The sequence below is a fragment of the Solanum stenotomum genome, chromosome 2, assembly GCF_019186545.1.
Source record: "Solanum stenotomum isolate F172 chromosome 2, ASM1918654v1, whole genome shotgun sequence".
Lineage (NCBI taxonomy): Eukaryota > Viridiplantae > Streptophyta > Magnoliopsida > Solanales > Solanaceae > Solanum > Solanum stenotomum.
In genome coordinates, this window is record NC_064283.1 from 68,523,178 (window position 1) to 68,541,921 (window position 18,744).

The 18,744-nt window shown below is 33.9% G+C and overlaps 3 protein-coding genes and 1 pseudogene across 4 annotated transcripts in view; 1 reads left to right on the top strand and 3 right to left on the bottom strand.

The window, feature by feature from the left end:
- The window catches only part of LOC125854578 (putative UPF0481 protein At3g02645), a 6,488-nt pseudogene extending 2,509 nt beyond the window's left edge, over positions 1-3,979 (top strand).
- Positions 1-8,159, bottom strand: part of LOC125854618 (uncharacterized protein At4g14342) — a 24,891-nt gene extending 16,732 nt beyond the window's left edge. Inside the window, exons 1-3 of one of the 2 annotated variants that reach the window (XM_049534204.1) lie at positions 8,068-8,159; positions 6,206-6,329; positions 4,427-4,642 (exon numbers count right to left, since the gene is read on the bottom strand). In XM_049534204.1, the coding sequence (XP_049390161.1) occupies positions 4,595-4,642; positions 6,206-6,329; positions 8,068-8,159 (264 nt within the window). In that variant the 3' untranslated portion in view covers positions 4,427-4,594. Of the gene's footprint in view, positions 1-4,426; positions 4,643-6,205; positions 6,330-8,067 lie in introns of those variants that run through there. The other variant, XM_049534203.1, reaches the window with a different exon arrangement.
- A 1,522-nt stretch (positions 8,160-9,681) lies between these two features.
- On the bottom strand, positions 9,682-13,009 carry LOC125854602 (uncharacterized). Its single transcript, XM_049534186.1, has 3 exons — positions 12,135-13,009; positions 11,348-11,451; positions 9,682-10,715 (listed from the first exon to the last, which is right to left on the bottom strand). Exons 1-3 carry the CDS (start codon positions 12,981-12,983, stop codon positions 10,115-10,117), a joined length of 1,554 nt encoding a protein of 517 aa, XP_049390143.1. The 5' UTR covers positions 12,984-13,009; the 3' UTR covers positions 9,682-10,114.
- A 675-nt stretch (positions 13,010-13,684) lies between these two features.
- LOC125854611 (transcription factor SRM1) lies at positions 13,685-16,045 on the bottom strand. The gene is made up of 2 exons (XM_049534195.1): positions 15,537-16,045; positions 13,685-14,627 (listed from the first exon to the last, which is right to left on the bottom strand). The coding sequence occupies exons 1-2, from the start codon at positions 15,917-15,919 to the stop codon at positions 14,210-14,212; spliced, it is 801 nt and encodes a 266-aa protein (XP_049390152.1). The 5' UTR covers positions 15,920-16,045; the 3' UTR covers positions 13,685-14,209.
- Positions 16,046-18,744: the final 2,699 nt, after the last annotated feature.

Here is an 18,744-nt window from a genome sequence, read left to right on the forward strand (position 1 = left end):
TGTTACTTATAAGTTATAAGTGTATATTTAATTTTACACATATTTAACGCTAGGAAACAATTCTGCACATCTTTCATTCCGTTACTAAATCTTATAATCTTAAATATGTCATGTAGAATGTTGAGTATAAATAATAAATAAATATAGAAAGTGGTTGTTAGTTTTGAGGGGTAAAAGTGAGTCACTACTACGGTAAGAATATTTTTTACCCCAAAATCATACGATGGGTGTATTTAATTCATTTCCAATAGTTGAAGAGTACTTTTAACCCTTTGGCCTTTTTCGAATATAAAAAAAATGAATAAGAAACTCTTTCATTTTCCAGAATAAATAACATCTAACTTTGTCGTACCGAACACACCCTAAAAGTGTCCTTTAAAAAAACTTGATATCAAATTTAAGAATAAATGGTGGCTTCAAGACACACTTAAAGTGTTATCAATAATATGTTTTCTTAAATGTAAATGTCATTCACTTTATTCTATGATACTAAAGCTTTATATATTCTATGATACTTTTCTCAAAAGATACATTATTTCATGTTAGTAATATAGGTAGGCTTGCAATCACCCAAAGAAAAATCTATATATAATCATATATAATTTTATATTCTCAATCTCTCATTCTTCACCTTCATAAAAGTTGAGCAAAGAAAAATTTAAGAAGAAACTCAAGTACACTCCAACAAGTCCATTTTCAATTTATAAATCAAAGAGGTAATTATTTTTAAATGTTTTATACATTATATATATTGCACTTTAGCTTTAACACATGCACCCTTTATATTGTATTAATTTATGCTTAATTTGCTACCTCATGTTACATTGTTTATATACTTATTTATATATTAGGCAATTATGTATATATTCCTTCCTGGACTTTTTATTTTTTTAAAGATCGTAGTTTATTTTTTAGATGTTATGACAAGACATGTATATAGAATTCTTTCATAAAGCTAGTAATTTAACACGAAAATTAAAATTAATTTCCTTTTTGCTTTGTCTTCTCCTTTCAAATCAATTCTGCAATGATTATATTAATAATATATAAATTAATTTTTTTTGTAGGAATTAGAGTTAAAGAAAGAAGGATGACACACTCCATTGAGATTACGTCAATAGACAAACTAAATTACACTGCTTTCTTCAAACTGAAAAAGATGAGATCTCTCTCAACTACATATATATATAAATTTGTTTTAGATTATTTTGTTAATTCATCTTGTTGACAAAAAGGATATATATGCATCATTAATTGTTAAACGACAAAGGTATATATATGCAACACTTTTTTAACGAAAGATATATCCAACCTAGATCACAAAGTTGAAGAGTATATTTACCCTTTGTTTCTAATAAACGTTTTAAAATTTCTCACTCTTTTCTATAACAGATAGAAGAAGGGAGGAAAGTGGATCATTTAGTCGACATAAAGGAAAGAATTGATGAAATGTTTGAAAATTTAGACAATTCATCTATTCAATCGTGTACCATATTCAAAGTAAATGTGTGGCAACATAAATCAAATCCAGTTGTATATACATCAAAGATGGTCGCTATTGGTTAGATTCGGTAATTCAATTTTCAATATTCTATGCCCAATCCTAAAGAAAACTATGCAATATTCCCCCGTTTTAGCTCATTTTTTGCCTATTAAAAAATATAAAATATAGTTTAGTTATTGTTTAATAACGGTCTAATATCTACCCTCCAACACACACACTACCAGCTAACCCCATAGTGCTCATCCCTACACCCTCACATCTCTAGCCCCCAAGCCGACCTAAATAGTGGTTGCTTAGATTTTATACAAATATTTTCAAACACACACATATATATATATATATATTCAACTTATTTATCAAACGTTAAAAACTAAAAGAGACACTCACTTCTTTTTCAAGAAAAAAAAATTGTCATACCAAACACACTCTAAAAGTGTTCTTCAACTTAACTTGATAGCAAATTTAAGAATAAATGGTGGCTTCAACACACACTTAAAGGTGTTATTCTATGGTATGTTTCTTAAATGTAATGTCATTACACTTTATTCTATGATACCAAAGCTTTATTTAATTTATTCTATGATACTTTTCTCAAATGTACATTATTTCATGTTAGTAATATATATAAATAGTACTCATATAGAAGTTTATATTCTCCATCTCTTATACTTAATTCCTGAAGAAACTCAAGTACACTCCAACAAGTCCATTTTCAATTTATGAACAACAAAATAAGGTAATTTTTAAATGTTTTACGCAAAGGATTTTGCGACAATTATTTGACAGCACTAATATAAATGTCGTTATATTATCTAATACTCCCTCAATTTGTCATTAATTTGGGATGCATATCTTATGTAGGAATTAGAGTTGAAGAAAAAGGGACGGCACACTCCATTGAGATGACCTCAATAGATGATCAAATTCCACTACTTCCTCAAACTGAAAATGATGAGGTCTCTCTCAACTATATAAAACAATTTTTTCCATTTGCTTCGATGTAATTTTAGGTCTATCTCATGGTCCTAACACATTCACTAGTCATGGTTTTATCATATGCATCGATCTTTACAATATTCATCGTGTGAATGTGTTGAATTTTAACAATGAGTCTTATTATAGATAGAAGAAGGGAGGAAAGTAGATCATTTAATCGACATAAAGGAAACAAATGGTCACGATCCATTATGGTCAAAAACAAAGAAATCTATAAATCAAATCTTTGATGAAATGTTTGAGGATTTGGACTATTCATCTATTGAATCGTGTACCATATTCAAAGTAAATGTAGGGCTACGTGAATCAAATCCAGATGCTTATACACCAAAGATGATCTCTATCGGTCCTTACCATAAGAAAAAATCCTCAACTTCATCCAATGGAAAAGCACAAACTATTATACCTACGAAGGTTTCTTCAACAAAAAGAGGGGCTTGATGTGGAAAGTTGCATCAATGAATTGAAGGAACTGAATGAGGAAGCAATAAAGTGTTACGAAGATATAGACGAGCTTGGCAATGATAGTCAATTTTGCCAAATGTTATTGCTTGATGGTTGTTTTGTGGTTGAGTTTATTCGAGAATACTGTGAAATGTGTCTACAAGGAGAAGAAGAAATTATCAATACTAAAGATTGTTACATATTCAGAGACTTGATCTTACTAGAAAACCAACTTCCTTTCTTTGTCCTCGACAAGCTTCATCACATGACAAAGCAAGATGATGATTTACCATTGGCAATACTGGCGATTAATTCGTTTACTTTTTCATTGACTTGTCAAAAATCACCCCTGAATCCTTTGGAGAGATAGAATGTAATGCAGAAAATATCAAACATTTACTTCATGTAGAACACATATTTTCATGTTATGGGAATCCCATGAAAAACTCAAAAGATGGCATAACATGGCATACAGTCATGCCAAATGCAACAGAGCTTTTCGAAGCTGGAGTTAGCTTCGTTAAAGAAGACGACCTTGGGGATAACACAAATTTATTTGACAGTATAAAGTTCGAGAATGGATTGATGACAATTCCTTGTTTTCAAGTCGAAGATGATACAGAAATCCTCCTGCGAAATCTCATTGCTTATGAGCAACAATCAATTGATGTACAACCAAAATATTTCAGTGATTTTGCAACTTTCATGGATTATCTTATTGACTCAGATAAAGATGTGAATTTTCTTCGCCAAAAAGGAATCATAGAGAACTGGATAGGAGAGGACAAAGAAGTAGCTAGCATCTTCAACAAAATTGGAAATGGAGTCTCTATTTATTCCAACTTCTATTACAAAGAAGAATGCAGAAAAGCAGTTGAACATTGTGAAAAACCATGGAATAGAATGAAGGCAAATTTGAAACACAATTATTTTAGTAATCCTTGGGTAGGAGCTTCAACTGTGGCGGCCATCATACTTCTCATACTCACAACTATACAGACTATACTAGCTTTCACAGGTTCCATTAAGAAGTAATTCTCATAATTGTCTCAATTGTAGTGTTTCCTCACAATACATTGATGAGCTTATGAGGTATTCATGTCCCCCTTTTGGATTGAGTTTTTATAGTTGAATGCTAATTGAGTTTATTTCAAGTATCTATACATGTTACCTCCTACCAATGACATGTATCAGATAACTTTATCCACTACGTAAGCCAACACATTAAAACCTTCAATATAGATTAGCCCTACCCAAGCCACAATGTGGATTTTAGCACTCGGGGTGATATTTTTAGACATCAGCTGGCCATTTGGATATTTTGGGGGCCGGGTTAAAGTTCAAATATTCCAACTGAATTTCTACCAAAAACGTTTACCACAACTATAGAGCAGCTACTCGATGTTCGACACCTCTCTTAGGCACTTGAGCAAAAAAACAACTAATGAACATGAAATGTATATATATATGATAGTTGAACATGAAAAAACAACTCAAAATGTGCTTTTGCTAGATCACTCAAATTAATACAAGTCAAATCTTTCATATCAAATCAACCTTACATGTTATGAACTGGAGATTAAAGCAGCAAGGTTTAAGCTTGGCTTGGCAAGGTCTGAGTCTGAAAGGGTGTGCTATCCGTTGCAACTCTTAATCGTCTTCCCTTTCAGGTGGAAGACCACAAGGCAACAGCATTTTCTGCACAAGCACAAATACAGGATTGTGAGTAATTGTAGAAGACCAAAATCAAGGATGCATACTCACAGAACATCATATATTCAAAAATAAATTTGTGATATTCAGGAAGATTCTGTCTTCTACGTGAAACAGCTAAGGCCTCCATCGACACTGAAATATTCAGGAAGTGGTTGGCCTTCCAGATTAGTAGCTTAAAAATTATTGCATTCAACAGGTGGTCATGCAAACATCCACAAGTGGGATTAAGTCGAGAATCCGACTAGCTTCATGAAAACTGCAACTGCATGTCTACTGTAGCCTTTCCGAAAACGTATACAATGGGGAGAAGTCTCCTTTCTTTATATTTTCTGAACAACCTCTGTCCGTTGAAATTTTTTAAGTGGCAACATAGCAAAAGAAGTTGTGTTTAACAAGGTATAACCTCTAAGAATAACAAGAAGAGAAACAGGTAGTCTAACGGGAGCTCTACATCACAGTAGTTAAGACTTTCACAAGATAGTCATTTTTCAAAACTTCTACCTGAGGAAGGTTGTACCACCTAGTATATACTCACAAAAAACTCTATTTTTGAATACTTCAGTCAAAAGGACTTCATGTTTTCTTCCGTTCCAAAAAATGTTCCCTCCACATTAGATGTAGCTACCCTGTGTTACTTACTACTAGAGTTCATATCTTTCTGTTATCTTGATAACTTGATGATTTCTAACAAACAAGTTGACTATATTTAGTTTTTTTATTATTGAACTTCATCATTTATACCCTTAATATCAGCAAACATGGATATGTTTGTTTTCTTGGGCTAAAAACTGGACAAAACTTCCATTATTAATCCAGAGAACAAACACTTAACTCATGACTCCACACAAGCATATGAAAATGCAATAAATCCATCTGTTTTGATCTAAACCAAAAACGCTTTCTTTTCCCAAAAGTAAAAAAGAAAAGAGAGCAAACTATACAAAAAAAACATCACTTTGTTTCGACACTCACGGAATGACATTCCCAGTACAACTACACAGAAAATGAAGATGAGTACCACAAAAGAGTGCAATACAGCATAAAAGGTCGAAGTGTGCGCATTTTGGGTCACTAAGGAGTGATAGACTTGCGCATATGTGACAACCTTTTTGTAACGATCTTTCTAAAGCTATTGCTGAATATTTAGTTACTTAGTAGCCTCAAATGAGTCTTAGTCTTTATATTTAGTTACTTCCTAGCCACATCTAAGAAGCCATCACTCTTGAGCATCCTTTAAAAGCACAATGTAACACATGGTAGTCAAATCCTAAAAACACACTAGAAAACCTTGCATTGAATGGCTAAATACTTTCACTGGAAGAGGACTTAAAACAAAAAAGGGCATCAAGAAGTGCTACAACTTGTTCTGCAATGCAACCTATAGTCTTAACATCAACGCAGCAACTTCCATTAACTAGTTGGTGAATAGAACGCAGAACTGTACACTAAAAGCAGTTAAAAACCTGCCTTATCCAAGCCAGCATATTAAGATCTAAAAATCAAAGTAACTGCAAAACAAGATAAGCATCGCTAACAAGCACAAACCTGCATAAAATTGTAGCGCTCTCTTCCAATTGATTCATTTTCTGCAATGGCAAAATATGCCAACATTGGGTAGTGTCCAACATAAGATGCGTAACTGTCACGCTGAATGTTCACTGCCCACTCACTAAGACAAATAAATAAAATCCAAAACATCAGTATCTCCAAAGTTATTAGACTAAAATAATAAACTCTAAACATAGTCAATAAATGTCAATCAGAGATTATAGATAATCCACCTACAAAACCATAGTTAGAATAAAGAACCTCAATTTCAACGAAAACAGAAATAGGTAAATTACAAACATGCCAAAACAACATGTAACATCTCGTGATTCAGCAGTTCATAAAGAGGGCTCTCCTTCCTTGGAAAATCATTTTCTAGAAATGTGACATCATCATTCAATTTCAGTAATACTTCCATCTTCCGATTCACTAATAAACACATACTCTTTAGAGAGTTCTGAGTATCTTATAAAGATACATTTCTTAGAAGTCACTTTGTTTAATATGTAGGTTGCAGTCAATAACGCATTCTCCCGGAAGGAGATGGGTAAATTTGCTTTCATGTCCAATAGTGTTCTATTCCTCCTTTCTGTTACACCATTTTGTTGAGGTGTGCAAGGAATAGTTAATTGTCTAGCAGTGCCTTTTTCATTACACAATTCTTCAAATTGTCTTGATATATATTCACAGACTTCATCAATTCTTAAGGTTGTTATCCTTTTGTCTAATTGATTCTCACCTTCATTCATATATTCTCTAAAGTCTAAAGCATCCAAGTGCTTCAGATTTTTGAGAAATCAATAGAAATAACCAAAAACACATGAAAGCATTCAGTGCTTCAGATTAGACTTTAGAGATGGTTACACACACCATTGTGCTCAGAATGGAATGATTAATAATTAGCTCTAAATGCATATTTGGAGAACTAAGGTGCCTACCAGGGTGATTTGCTTCACCTAGTTAGCTCTAAGGGGATATGTCTCACTCATGAAAACTACTGCAAGAGGAAAATTGTTCTACTAAACAGATGCTACATGTGCCAGCAGTATGCAGAAAGTATCAACCACTTTTCCCTTCATTTGTTCTATTGCAAAGGAGATATGGAGCCTCTTCTATTCTATTTTCGGTCTGAAATGGGCGATGCCACAAACATTAAATCCAGTGTTAACAAATGTGAAAAACGTCAAATAGCTCTAAGGTCCGTTGGGGCTTTAAGCGCAAAGCACAAATAAAGCATGGGGATCTAATGAAAAAAGGCACAAATGGAGAAAAATACAAATATTTATGTTTAGTCCAAGACTAATAATTACAAGCATGAATAACAAATATATGGACAAAGAAATTGAAAAAAATAACAATAAAGTAAGATTTTAATTGTTTAATGTCACCTTCATTGTCAAGGAAAAGTATTTCTTAGAGGCTAGATGAGGACACTGAAGCACACATTAAACGAGACAAAGCGCTCAACCGGGCTAAAGCACGCTTTAAGAGCACCTTTGAGAATACTGTTAAAGTTAGCCTATGCTAGTGTTAGTTAGTGTTTTAAGGGAGTTGACAAAGCCATCAAAAAGATCTGGAGAACAATACCAGTAGTAATATTTTGGTGTATTTGAACAGAAATAAATCAAAGGTGTTTCCATAGCATCTCAACTCCAACCTACTCCCTCGAGGCTAAATGCCTTAATCTTTTCAGCTAAAACTATCTCACCCCTATAAATAATGCAATTTCTTTCGAATTTCATTACGCCTTAGTATAGATCCACTTGTTATGAATCTAACTACCTATTTTCGTCTACTTTCTTGCATCTTTTTATGCCTTCTAACAAATTCCCCTTACTTCATCAAAAACAAAAACTTACAATCGAGTCAAGTCGGCATGTCCTGTTCCAACGTATTTAGCTTGCAAGTGCTCAAGCTGAGAGTTGATATTGAACCTATCACTAGCCTGCATCGAGAAATTAAACACACTTTAATCACATATTCATCCAACAAATTAACAAACAGAAAAACATTTCAAAGACACACTGAACAGGAAAAAAAACTAGGGTTCTGGAAAAAAAAATCAGGTCTTGGTGGAAGATAAAATAAACAAATTTATAAATAAATTGAAACTGAAATTGAATTTGACGAGTTTAACAAACAACAACAACAACATATCCAGTATAATCCTAACGATGATAGAGAGTACGCAGATCTTATTTCAAGTAATCGAAACTGAAAATATGAAATTGAGGTTAATAATTTATGAATTTACCTGCATTTTTTGCACAGTTGAAAAACAGAGCGATGATTTAGTATTGTAAAGGACGGAGGAAGGGTTACAGTTTCGGCATATTTATATAGCTGGGCATTATTGGCGGCAAACGGGTTGGTTCATAGAACAATCCGACCCATTTGATCATAAAAATTATTTTATTTTTTTCGAGATAATTTTTTTTTATTTGAAAATTTTAAGTTGAATTAAAAGTTGTATATCAAATTTAGAAAATAACTTATAAAGTACTTTTTTTATATTTTAGATAAAAAAAATATGAACCCGCTAATTAATAATTCATTATTCCGTCGGAACGGTCGGTAGCTGCTTAGTCTCATCCGAGAGAGTTTAATCTCCTTACTCCTTACTGTTTTTTTCAAAGTAAAAACGAAGGGGGTCGATTTAGGCTCCTTCCAACTATAATTTATCTAACCCAACCAAAATCTAGTTTTTGAACAAGTTATTTTCTTGTTTAATGGCTTTTTCTTGTGGCTATGTTTATGCTTTAAAAAGATCATTATTGTGTTACTAGAAATTTTTATTAAAATATTATATTAAAAGTTTTTGGATAATATATTATCTAGTTCATTATAAAAGGAGAATTTTGTGTCAAACAAATACTGAGTAATTCTATACAATATCCATCAAAATTTAGACAAATGGGAAAAAACAATTACAAAAAGTTGCTCACAACTCTAAAAAATAAGACAAACAACACCAATCCCATAATTACTATTGTTGTAGTTATCAAAGTGTTTGGGGGAATCGAATAGCTAATCTTTAGGGATATGAATAATAAATGTTGCAGAACTATCAAGTGTTTACTTTTCCCATCAAATGTTTATCGAAACACGCTTCAACTATCGGTTGTTCACTTTTCCTATTTGAAACATTACCATCATTCAGATAGGAAAAGTTGTTAAAGTGAACAACTGATTGCTGAGGTGTGTTTCAATAAACATTTCGTGATAGTTAAAATAGGAAAACTCACACAGTTGATAGTTCAACAACGAAACTCAGAAAATTGAAATACTTTAGGTGTGTTTTTGACCCTTCACTCGTCACCTTGCAACAATTAACCTCCCATGATATCACAAAGATCTGGCTATGGTTTAGCAAACTCACATCCTATTGCAGCTTGCAGTTATCAACTCAAAATATTTCCCAAGTCTCGTAAGGAAGTGAGTGAAGTACTCTGGCAACAAGGAGTATATTTTCAGAAGCCTTTTTTGTCATTACCATATGTGGCTTCTTGAACAATAAGCTGATTTCTGGAGTGTCGTTCCTCGAGTAAGAATACGATTTTATTGAACCCTATGGTGGTAACATTGCAGAAAGTATCCGTAAAGAGGCACTTCATCCATAGATACCAACCGTAAGTTTTCCAATCCTTATAATCTTTCGTCATGATACTGAACTGAAGAAAGCATCTTTAGCAAGGGCTTCTACCGAGTAGCTTAAGCAATACAAAGAGCTTGTCACCTGAAAGCCAACTCGTATGGCTACAGCAGATGGCTAATGACCTATCCTTATGCCAGCATAAACGCCAGCTGCTGGCCCTGAGCTACACGGAGGTCTTGAAAAAGAACTCGAACAAAGTTGAACCAGCATACTGTTTTTTTTCTAGCACGATCACATTGCAGAATCTTCTATTAGTCACATTTGCTCATTACTGCATGGCAAAGTGGGACACCAAAGTGGATAGACTTAACTGCATCGACAATTACCTCCATTCCTATTTGACGACTGCCTTTGACAAGGACGACATCACCACTATTTAGATAATCGGTGATTTTAGAAGCCATCTGGTGAGCATCAGTAGTACACACCAGTTTTGTATCTGGCCCAAAGTCTATACTCTCAGCTGCACGTACAAACCTCATTCCAACAAGTGCAACCACATCAAACTGAGCATCGCAGCAACTCTGTAGCATCAACTCATGAAACTTGAACTCTGCTGGACCAAGTTCAAGCATGTCTCCGAGTATAGCAACTCGTTTACCTTTGCAGTCAAAGTTTCTTAACAAGTCAATTGCAGCTTGAGAACTGGCTGGACTTGCATTATAAACATCATTTATTATTGTAATCCCATTCTCGGTTACTTCAAGCTCTGATCTTCGGTGAACAGGTATAAATCTGGATAAGGACTTTCCAGCTAGAGCAAGAGGAACGCCAAGAGCACTAGCGACAGCAGCAGCTGCACATGCATTAACGGCCAAATGCAAGCCAGGACTGGAGATTATGAATTTAACCCTGAATTTTTATCAACATGTCAAATAAATAGAACTGTAAATACTAGTAAATAACAGTGGATCAATTGTTGTAATGAATAACGCAAGTTATTTGTGTTTCAGATTAAAATAGCCTAAATGAAGAAAGGCATTTCCTTGATAAGACAATTTCTAAGGATATTTCGTCAACCTAAGTTCTTTAATCTGTGGTAGTACTGACCTTGTACATTGAAAATTACATAACATATCTGTTTTAAGAAAGTAAAGCTCATTTTGTTCAAGAATCGAGTGTAGCGCTAACAACAGATGTAAGAATTACAAAAGTCTCTTCTCTATTAGCTATGAAAAGAGGGGATGGTGACTTCTGTCGCACTTTATATCTAATTAATAACATCTAAGTCACACCAAAGAGACAAAAGATGAAGGCCTGCTTGTATAAGCCCTTCCCGATAAAGAACACAAAAATATATACAATTTACATCAATAACAGTAAACCATATTTTTACAACAATTTGGAAAATATAACAATATAAGGGAATTATAAAAGTTTAGTATTCTGAAAATGTTCAAACCAGGTTGTAATAGTTCAAGTTTTGAGCCAATGCGAATAGCATGCTCTACAGAATGGTTGGAAAAAGGTTCTGATGAACTTACATCTCGTTGAACCCCTCTAGAACAATTTCTACTCTGCGACCTCCGTCTATGATTTGTGAAGAAACTAAACGAACATCACAGCCCAACTTTCGACCAAATACCACCTTGAGCAAGAAAAGAGAAAATGAAATCAAGAAATATAACCAAAAGTAGACTCCTGAGCCAAGCCATCATAGTTTCACAGTATATAAAGATAAAAAGCAACAGGATTCATGTTTTTCGGCTCTTATCTCCTAATATAGAACTGTATCTAACAAATAACAAGGATGTAATGAGCTAAGTTGCTAGGACTCACCCGTGTCGACACGACATGGGTGTGGCATCCATACCAGATTCGGTCGGTGCTGGACCAAATCCGATATGGATCCCACACCCCTCACTAGATGCACATTAATGAGATTTACTATCAAAAACATCTAAAATTGGAAGAAGTGTTCTCTGTCCTTTCATATGCAAGATTCAAAGTAGAAATTTTCATTTCAAGATTACCTACCAATACTAGAATGCAAGGAAAGAACAGTGGTATCTGCATCGCATGTAACTCTTATCAGCTAGTTCAGACGCTGAGAACTAATTCAGTGACCAACACAAAAGAAGCTTGATCACAAACAGTGGTGGAGACACCTTGTGTCCAATCAACATCCCCTTCGCTGAAAATTCACACTGTTTAGATAGCTAAATTTTCTTTTAATGTATATATACTACACATGTTGAATCCCAGCTTCACCACCAATCACAAAGAAAATCAATATAAAGAACAATTTAAAAAAAACTAAACAGCAGCCACCTTCTTAACTCCAACTGGAACTGGGAGGCTCATGACAAGGGGATCATCACCATTCAATACACACACATCCCCTGGCATTGCTTCTGTTAAAATCTCCCCTTTCGCCACGGAAACCTCCTCCAAGTTGGCAAAATTCTCCAAATGTGCAGCATTCACATTTAGAATCACCCTTACATCTGGTCTACACATCCTGGACAGCTCCAAGATTTCTCCTTTCTTGCTCATCCCCATCTCCAAAACCCCAAACCCCACATCCCTCGACATCCCAATAAGCGATAACGCAACCCCAATCTCGGTATTCCAGTTCCCTGGACTATAATAAACAGTTCCAACACTCTCCAAAGCCAATGCCACCATAGTCTTTGTAGTGGTCTTCCCTACACTTCCTGTTAAACCAATTAAACAACCAGTAAACATGTTTCTTGCATAAAAACCCAATCTTTCTAAAGAACTCATAGTGTCTCCCTCTACTTGTACAAACCCATTGTTCCAACCCTCACAAACCCAGTTCCCAATCACTCCAACACACCCTTTTGTGGCCAATTTAGGGGTAATGAAATTGTGGGCATCAAAGTTTTGCCCAACAAGAGGGAGAAACCATTGTCCTGGTTCAAGGGTTCTGGTGTCCGTACAGATTGTTCCAGGTGGACCCCACTTGATGATTCTGCCATTAACAGCCCTGACTATCTCTGAAATGGTCCAAAGAGGAGAATTTGATGAAGAAGAAAATGTAGCTTGAGGAATCATGATTCTTGGTCTGCTTGGTAAAGTGAAAATGGTGGTTTGGGGTTTTGCTGGATTTGTAAGTGGGAATACAGAAGAATGAAGTTGAATGGTCAGTGGACTCATTGGAGCAATGGAAACAAGACAGCAGAGAAATCTCTGTTTTCTTCAACAAAAAAACAGTTTCTATACATAAATCTGCCCTTTCACCTCCAATTTAGATATATGCATAAGTAGACACACTTATTCTATTTGGTGTCCTACATCACAAGTTGCATTTTACGTGACGGCCTAGGTGTATTATGCTAGGTAAGACGTGTGTAAATTTATTTAACTCTATATAATTTTAAGTGTTTACTTATGCACATAAAAGGTCAAGTTAAAAGTCATATTTATATATTATGTCTCTTTGTCGGAGAAATATAGGTTTTCCACATATTGTACCTTGTGCATATTTGATTGTACCTTATGCACATATGCTTGTACCTTAAACTGGCTTAAGTATTGATTTCTTTTAGGTCTTTCACCTCAATTTATATAGTTAACAAAAAAATTGATCTTTGATTTATAACTGAACTTTTGATTCATACCATATCTCATAGTATTTGTTTAGATTATATACAAGTATTTCTTGAATAGTATTTTTTGCTTACGTTCTAACACACAAGAAATAAGTAACAAACAACTTGTTTTTCTGGAAAACATTTTCACCCTTATTTTTTCGGGTCTAAGGATCAATTTAAAATTTTAACTAAGTTGTAATCTATCACTTTTTCTTGTGTAATGTGGGTATAAGAAATTTAAAATGCAAGAAAGGAAGACGCAAGATTCATTACAACAACAAGGATATACCCAGTGTAATCTCACAAGTGGAATCTGGAGAACATAGTGTATACACAACCTTACCACTACGTTGTAAAGATTCACAGTAATATAATCTAATATTATATTGCTCTTACCACTGGATCAAAGTCTTGAGTGAATGCTTATGTGACATTGAGAAATAGTATTATTCATGCACCATTGAAGAAGATTGCACAAACATGAATAAGCACAAGACTCTTTAGTTTGCCTTTGTACACTTATTGTTTCTAAAAAAAATGTCACTAATGTGTAGATGTGTGTTTCATCGTAAGCATCGTTGGGCTCGTGTTTACAGGTGCACCAGCAACCACTGCTCCTGGAGTTGGAGGTTGGACACCGTATGATTTGTATGGTGGAGAAAGATTCACTGTTGTACCATCTGCAGAGGTGGATATAGTGCTGAACTTATGGTTTCATCCGAAGCCAGTAGTAGCTTTGGCTCGAATTTTGTATGTGTTACAAAGTTACCTAGATAAGTACCCAGAAAATCAAGATTGGCTGTAGTAAAATCCCAAACTCGAATCCATAATGTCCAAATCCTGAATCTGCCTCTGATCAACTACGTTAACAATTGGTCCTGTTACTGGTTGTCCGATGGTCGTTGTTCCATATATGCCAACTCCAATGGGAGCAATTGGTGCTGTTGGAGATTGTTTGTTGGATTTTCCAGAAGGACCAATTGTTTGGCCAGTGATTGGAACTTGAGGTACTGAGACATCTCCGTTATTAACACTAGTAATGTCATGTATACTTGTTCGTCTTCTATCCTTGTTCATCGAGTTTAAACGGATGAAATATTTTTGGGCATGACTGGCCACTTGCGTAGGTGTTCTTGTCACAACAAAGTTTCTTGAAATGCTTCGCCAATCACCTTTCCCATATTTTTCCAGTCCAAGAAGGAACAATCTGCATACCAACAAAGATGCAGCAAATGAAGAAAAAGTCAGTCAGTACAAAATATCAGAAGGATGTTAAACGGTATCTAGAATGCAGAAGATTTCAGTAAAGAATATGCATCTTCAATTATTTTCTCTGCAACCGTGGTTCTTACGGCCAACAAAATGAGAAGTCCAATTGCTACAAAACAAGATCCAGTTTCAGGAATTTCAAGAAGTACAACGCGCACTTTAGGATGAAAAAGGTGAATCAAGTGAAAAACCATTGCCTGATTAAGATGCAGGTAGCTTGATTAATTGGACAAAGAAAAGCTCTAGGGATTAGGAAAAGAAACATCAATCTGTAATCGGCTAATTGTTGTCTTATGCATAAACATAAATCTATAATCTTAACATTAGACTTGCAAAAACCCCTGAATCACTTGGAATGCTTCTCTATCGACCATGTCTCCCATCGAAAGAGTACTTTCTGAAAGTGACAGCAGGATAATACAGTTTAACAAATGTCTGGCAACAGCTTAGTTAGTCCTATGACTTCATGAAGTACACCCTCATAACAACAGTCGACAGTCATTACCTTTCCAAGCAAAGAAAGTTTTCGGCAGAAGGAGCATAAAGCTAAGTTTGATAAGATTATATTCACTGAAACATGAAGGGAAAAAAAGTACCACTACACTATCCTAAATGACATGTAGCAACCTCAAACACAAGGTATGAACACTTGAGTTTCTTACAAATATACTTTCTTTTCTTATCTTTTGAGGAGAAATCAATAGTGTTCTGACTTACCCGACCCTAAACCTACCGGATGATGGTGGAGGTGCTTGACCACTTGAGCAAGCCTCACTTGTCTCAAACAAATATACAATAAATAAGCTTAATATTGTACTGAAATAACTGAAGTTCAACGGTTACTGACCTGTGCTCATCCTCCGTCCAAGCAACCCCTTTCCGCCGGTCCTGCTCCAATTTAGTAGATTTACCTCCATCATTTGACTCACTGTTTAACCTCCCTGAAACCCCACTCTTCTTGCCTGTTCTTTCACCACCATCATGGCACAAAGACCTGTCAAAAGAAGAGCTGTAGCAAGGCAAAGGAACATAACCAGACTCGATCCGGCTCACATCATCGAGTAAAATTTCATAATGATTCTTAATCTCTTGTAAGGTTTTCCCTTGAACATCAGCTGCAATTTTCTCCCACCTATCTACAGAATCCTCAGGATAAGTTGCTAATGCATTTTCAAATGCTATATCTTGCTCTCTGCTCCAAATTGAGCTTCTTGAATTATCTACTGTCATTCTTGAATTCACTATCAAGCTTTTTCAGTGAAACATTTTATCAAACAAGTACTATGCATTCCCATAGAAAATCTTGAAAATTCATTTCTAAACACACATATATAAACACCATAACAACTACGCCTCAGTTCCAGCTAGTTGGGATCGACTATATGAATCCGTTTAAATTTATCTCAAGTCAACAAACATTATACTAAAAAAATATAAATAAAAAGTGTATATGCAAAAATATGATTAGAAACAATGTATTAGACCAATGAGGTAAGTGATAATAGAAACAAAAGGGTTCCAAAAATAGAAAAATATACAGTTGAGCAACTCAAATAAATATTATTGGGTACCACAACTTTATTCATAATTATTCAAAATTTTGACATTTTTGGATATTGATTAAAAAAGGCACCAACTTTATTGAAAGACAGAGAAAAATACTACAACCCTCTGTCTACTTTTAATTGTCATGATTTCATTTTCTAGAATCAAAGATTAATATTTAGATTAACATACATTTTTCATCATATTGATATGTAAAAAATCACAATTTCTAGTATTTTTCATATAGTTTTTGAATATTTAAATTTTTTGTTTAAAATATCGAATTAATGTAATTTAATTTCACTTTGTAAATTAATCAAATTGACTTTCAAAAAACGCAACATGACAATTAAAAGTGGACGAAGGGATTAGTTTTAATAGCTACATTATTGGTACTTCTCAAAAATGATATGGTGGATGTTCGTGTATTTTTAAAGGATCTGTCATAATTCAATGGTAACTAAGGTTGTGGATTTCGGGTATTTGAGGTTTATAAAGGAAATAGATAGCTTTAATAGCTATTTTGTTCATTCTTTTCAAAAATGATATATTGAATGTTCGGGTATTTTTAAAGAATCTATTATAATTCAACGGTAATCAAGGTTGTCTATAAAGGTTGATGATATTAAATGAGATTATTAGTAGAATAAGCTGGGAAAGAGCAACTAAGTGAAATTTCAGTGGAGTTTTGAAAGAACTTAGGCATGAAAAGGTTTGAAGTGACTGGCTGAGTTGTTTAATGTCATTTTTAGGAAATGAAGATGCTCGAAGAATGGAAGTGGAGTACGATGACTATGTTGTGCAAGAGTGATATTTAAGATTATAATATTATAGGACTAAGGACTGCATACACTCTATCCTCTTCAATAGTGGCAGATGTTTAAGACAACAAATATGTCCAAAGAATGAAGTTGTAGTACAATGACTACGTTGTACAAGAACAAAAGTGATATTAAGGTCCGATTCACTATATTCCCAAAAAAAATGTAATATTTGGAATTTAAACTTGACGTGAATTTTAAATTTTTCAAACCACTAAGTCAGTCTTTACTTTATATTTAGCGAATTCAGAATCTCTATATATGTCTTTAAAAAATTACCTTATATTTATAGTGTATGTCTTTTTAAGAGGTTCGGATGAACACTCGGTGGGACCCTAAAGTTATTCTTATTTTCTAGATTCAACTCATGAAATTATATTGAATATATTATCGTAGCTAGATTAAAGAGAAGTGAAAGGGACTGCAATGAATGAAACCAAGAAAAAAAACCAAAAGCAGTATTCAAATAATCATCAACAGGCAAAAATCCCATGTTGATAACAACTGTTTTGCCAGTAGGCTGTAGTACAGGCCCATAAAGAGCAGTATTTTTCTTTCTCCTCTTACTGCAGTAATACTAACCTTTTCTTTTTACAGCCAATAGACAGTAACGTCTAGTGTAGACATGGTATGGTACATATCAAATTATTATATCATATTGAAATTTTTAATATCGTAGTTTTGATATTATGGTATACATTTTTAAAAAATTTGATATTCGATATGATATTTGGTATTTAGAAATAACATATTGAAATACTGAATATCATATCGAAGTATATAACAAATATGCAACAAAGTATGATATAATTGAGACCTTTTTTTTTGTATTGTTAAAGTCATAAAGCTCTATTATACGAGTGAATATTAGTCAAAGCAGTGGCGGCTCTTCCCCTTTGAGAAAAAAGCAACCGCCTTAGGCCCCAAAATTTGAGGGGCCTCATTTAGAAAAACATAAATATGTTATACATATTTTTTTAAAAAAAATATTGAGTATTATTTGTAGAAAATATATACTTTTCATAAAAGAGCAAAGAAGTAATAGAAGTTTGATAAATTATGAGTATTATGTCTCAAGAAAGATTAAATAATTGGTTATAATAAACTTCATAAAAAAATATATTCGAATTTAAGGCCTCCATTCGAATTTGGCTTTAGCCCACCGATTTATTAGAGCCGCCCCTGAGTCAAAGTTGAATAAACTATGGTTATCGATTTACCATACCATAAAATATCAAAACCGAACTTCAAAATACTGAATCATACCACATTAAATTGGTATAGTAATAGTTTTAGAAACTGAATACTGAAATTACCGTACCGAAGTTTCAAATATTGTATCATACCATACCATACCATGTCCATCACTAGTACCATCACTCAATAGACGATTGAGTCGAAATTTTTCATTTTTGAATTTCAAACAAATTATTTTTACATATTGGGTGTGTTTGGTATGAAGGAAAACATTTTCCGGAAAATGTTTTACAATTTTCTCATGTTTGGTTAGGTTAAATGTTTTGGAAAATGTTTTCCAAATCAACTCATTTTCCTCAAATTTAAGGAAAATGACTTCCCTTCAAAACTTAAGGAAAACATTTTCCAAAACTCTCTTCTAACTTCTAATTAAAAAAAAATTATTGAAAAAATCAATTTATTTGATCTCTACCCTCAAACCAGCCCCCCCCC

Bases quoted from the DNA above. Each gene is read 5' to 3' on its own strand.
- LOC125854611 (XM_049534195.1), bottom strand. From the start codon at position 15,919: ATGACAGTAGATAATTCAAGAAGCTCAATTTGGAGCAGAGAGCAAGAT. The intron at 14,628-15,536 runs GTCAGTAACCGT...GTTGGTATGCAG, and splicing joins TGGACGGAGGATGAGCACAG to ATTGTTCCTTCTTGGACTGG.
- LOC125854602 (XM_049534186.1), bottom strand. From the start codon at position 12,983: ATGAGTCCACTGACCATTCAACTTCATTCTTCTGTATTCCCACTTACA. The intron at 11,452-12,134 runs GTGGCTGCTGTT...TTCTTGCTCAAG, and splicing joins TTCCAGTTGGAGTTAAGAAG to GTGGTATTTGGTCGAAAGTT. The intron at 10,716-11,347 runs GTAAGTTCATCA...ATAAAAATTCAG, and splicing joins CTAGAGGGGTTCAACGAGAT to GGTTAAATTCATAATCTCCA.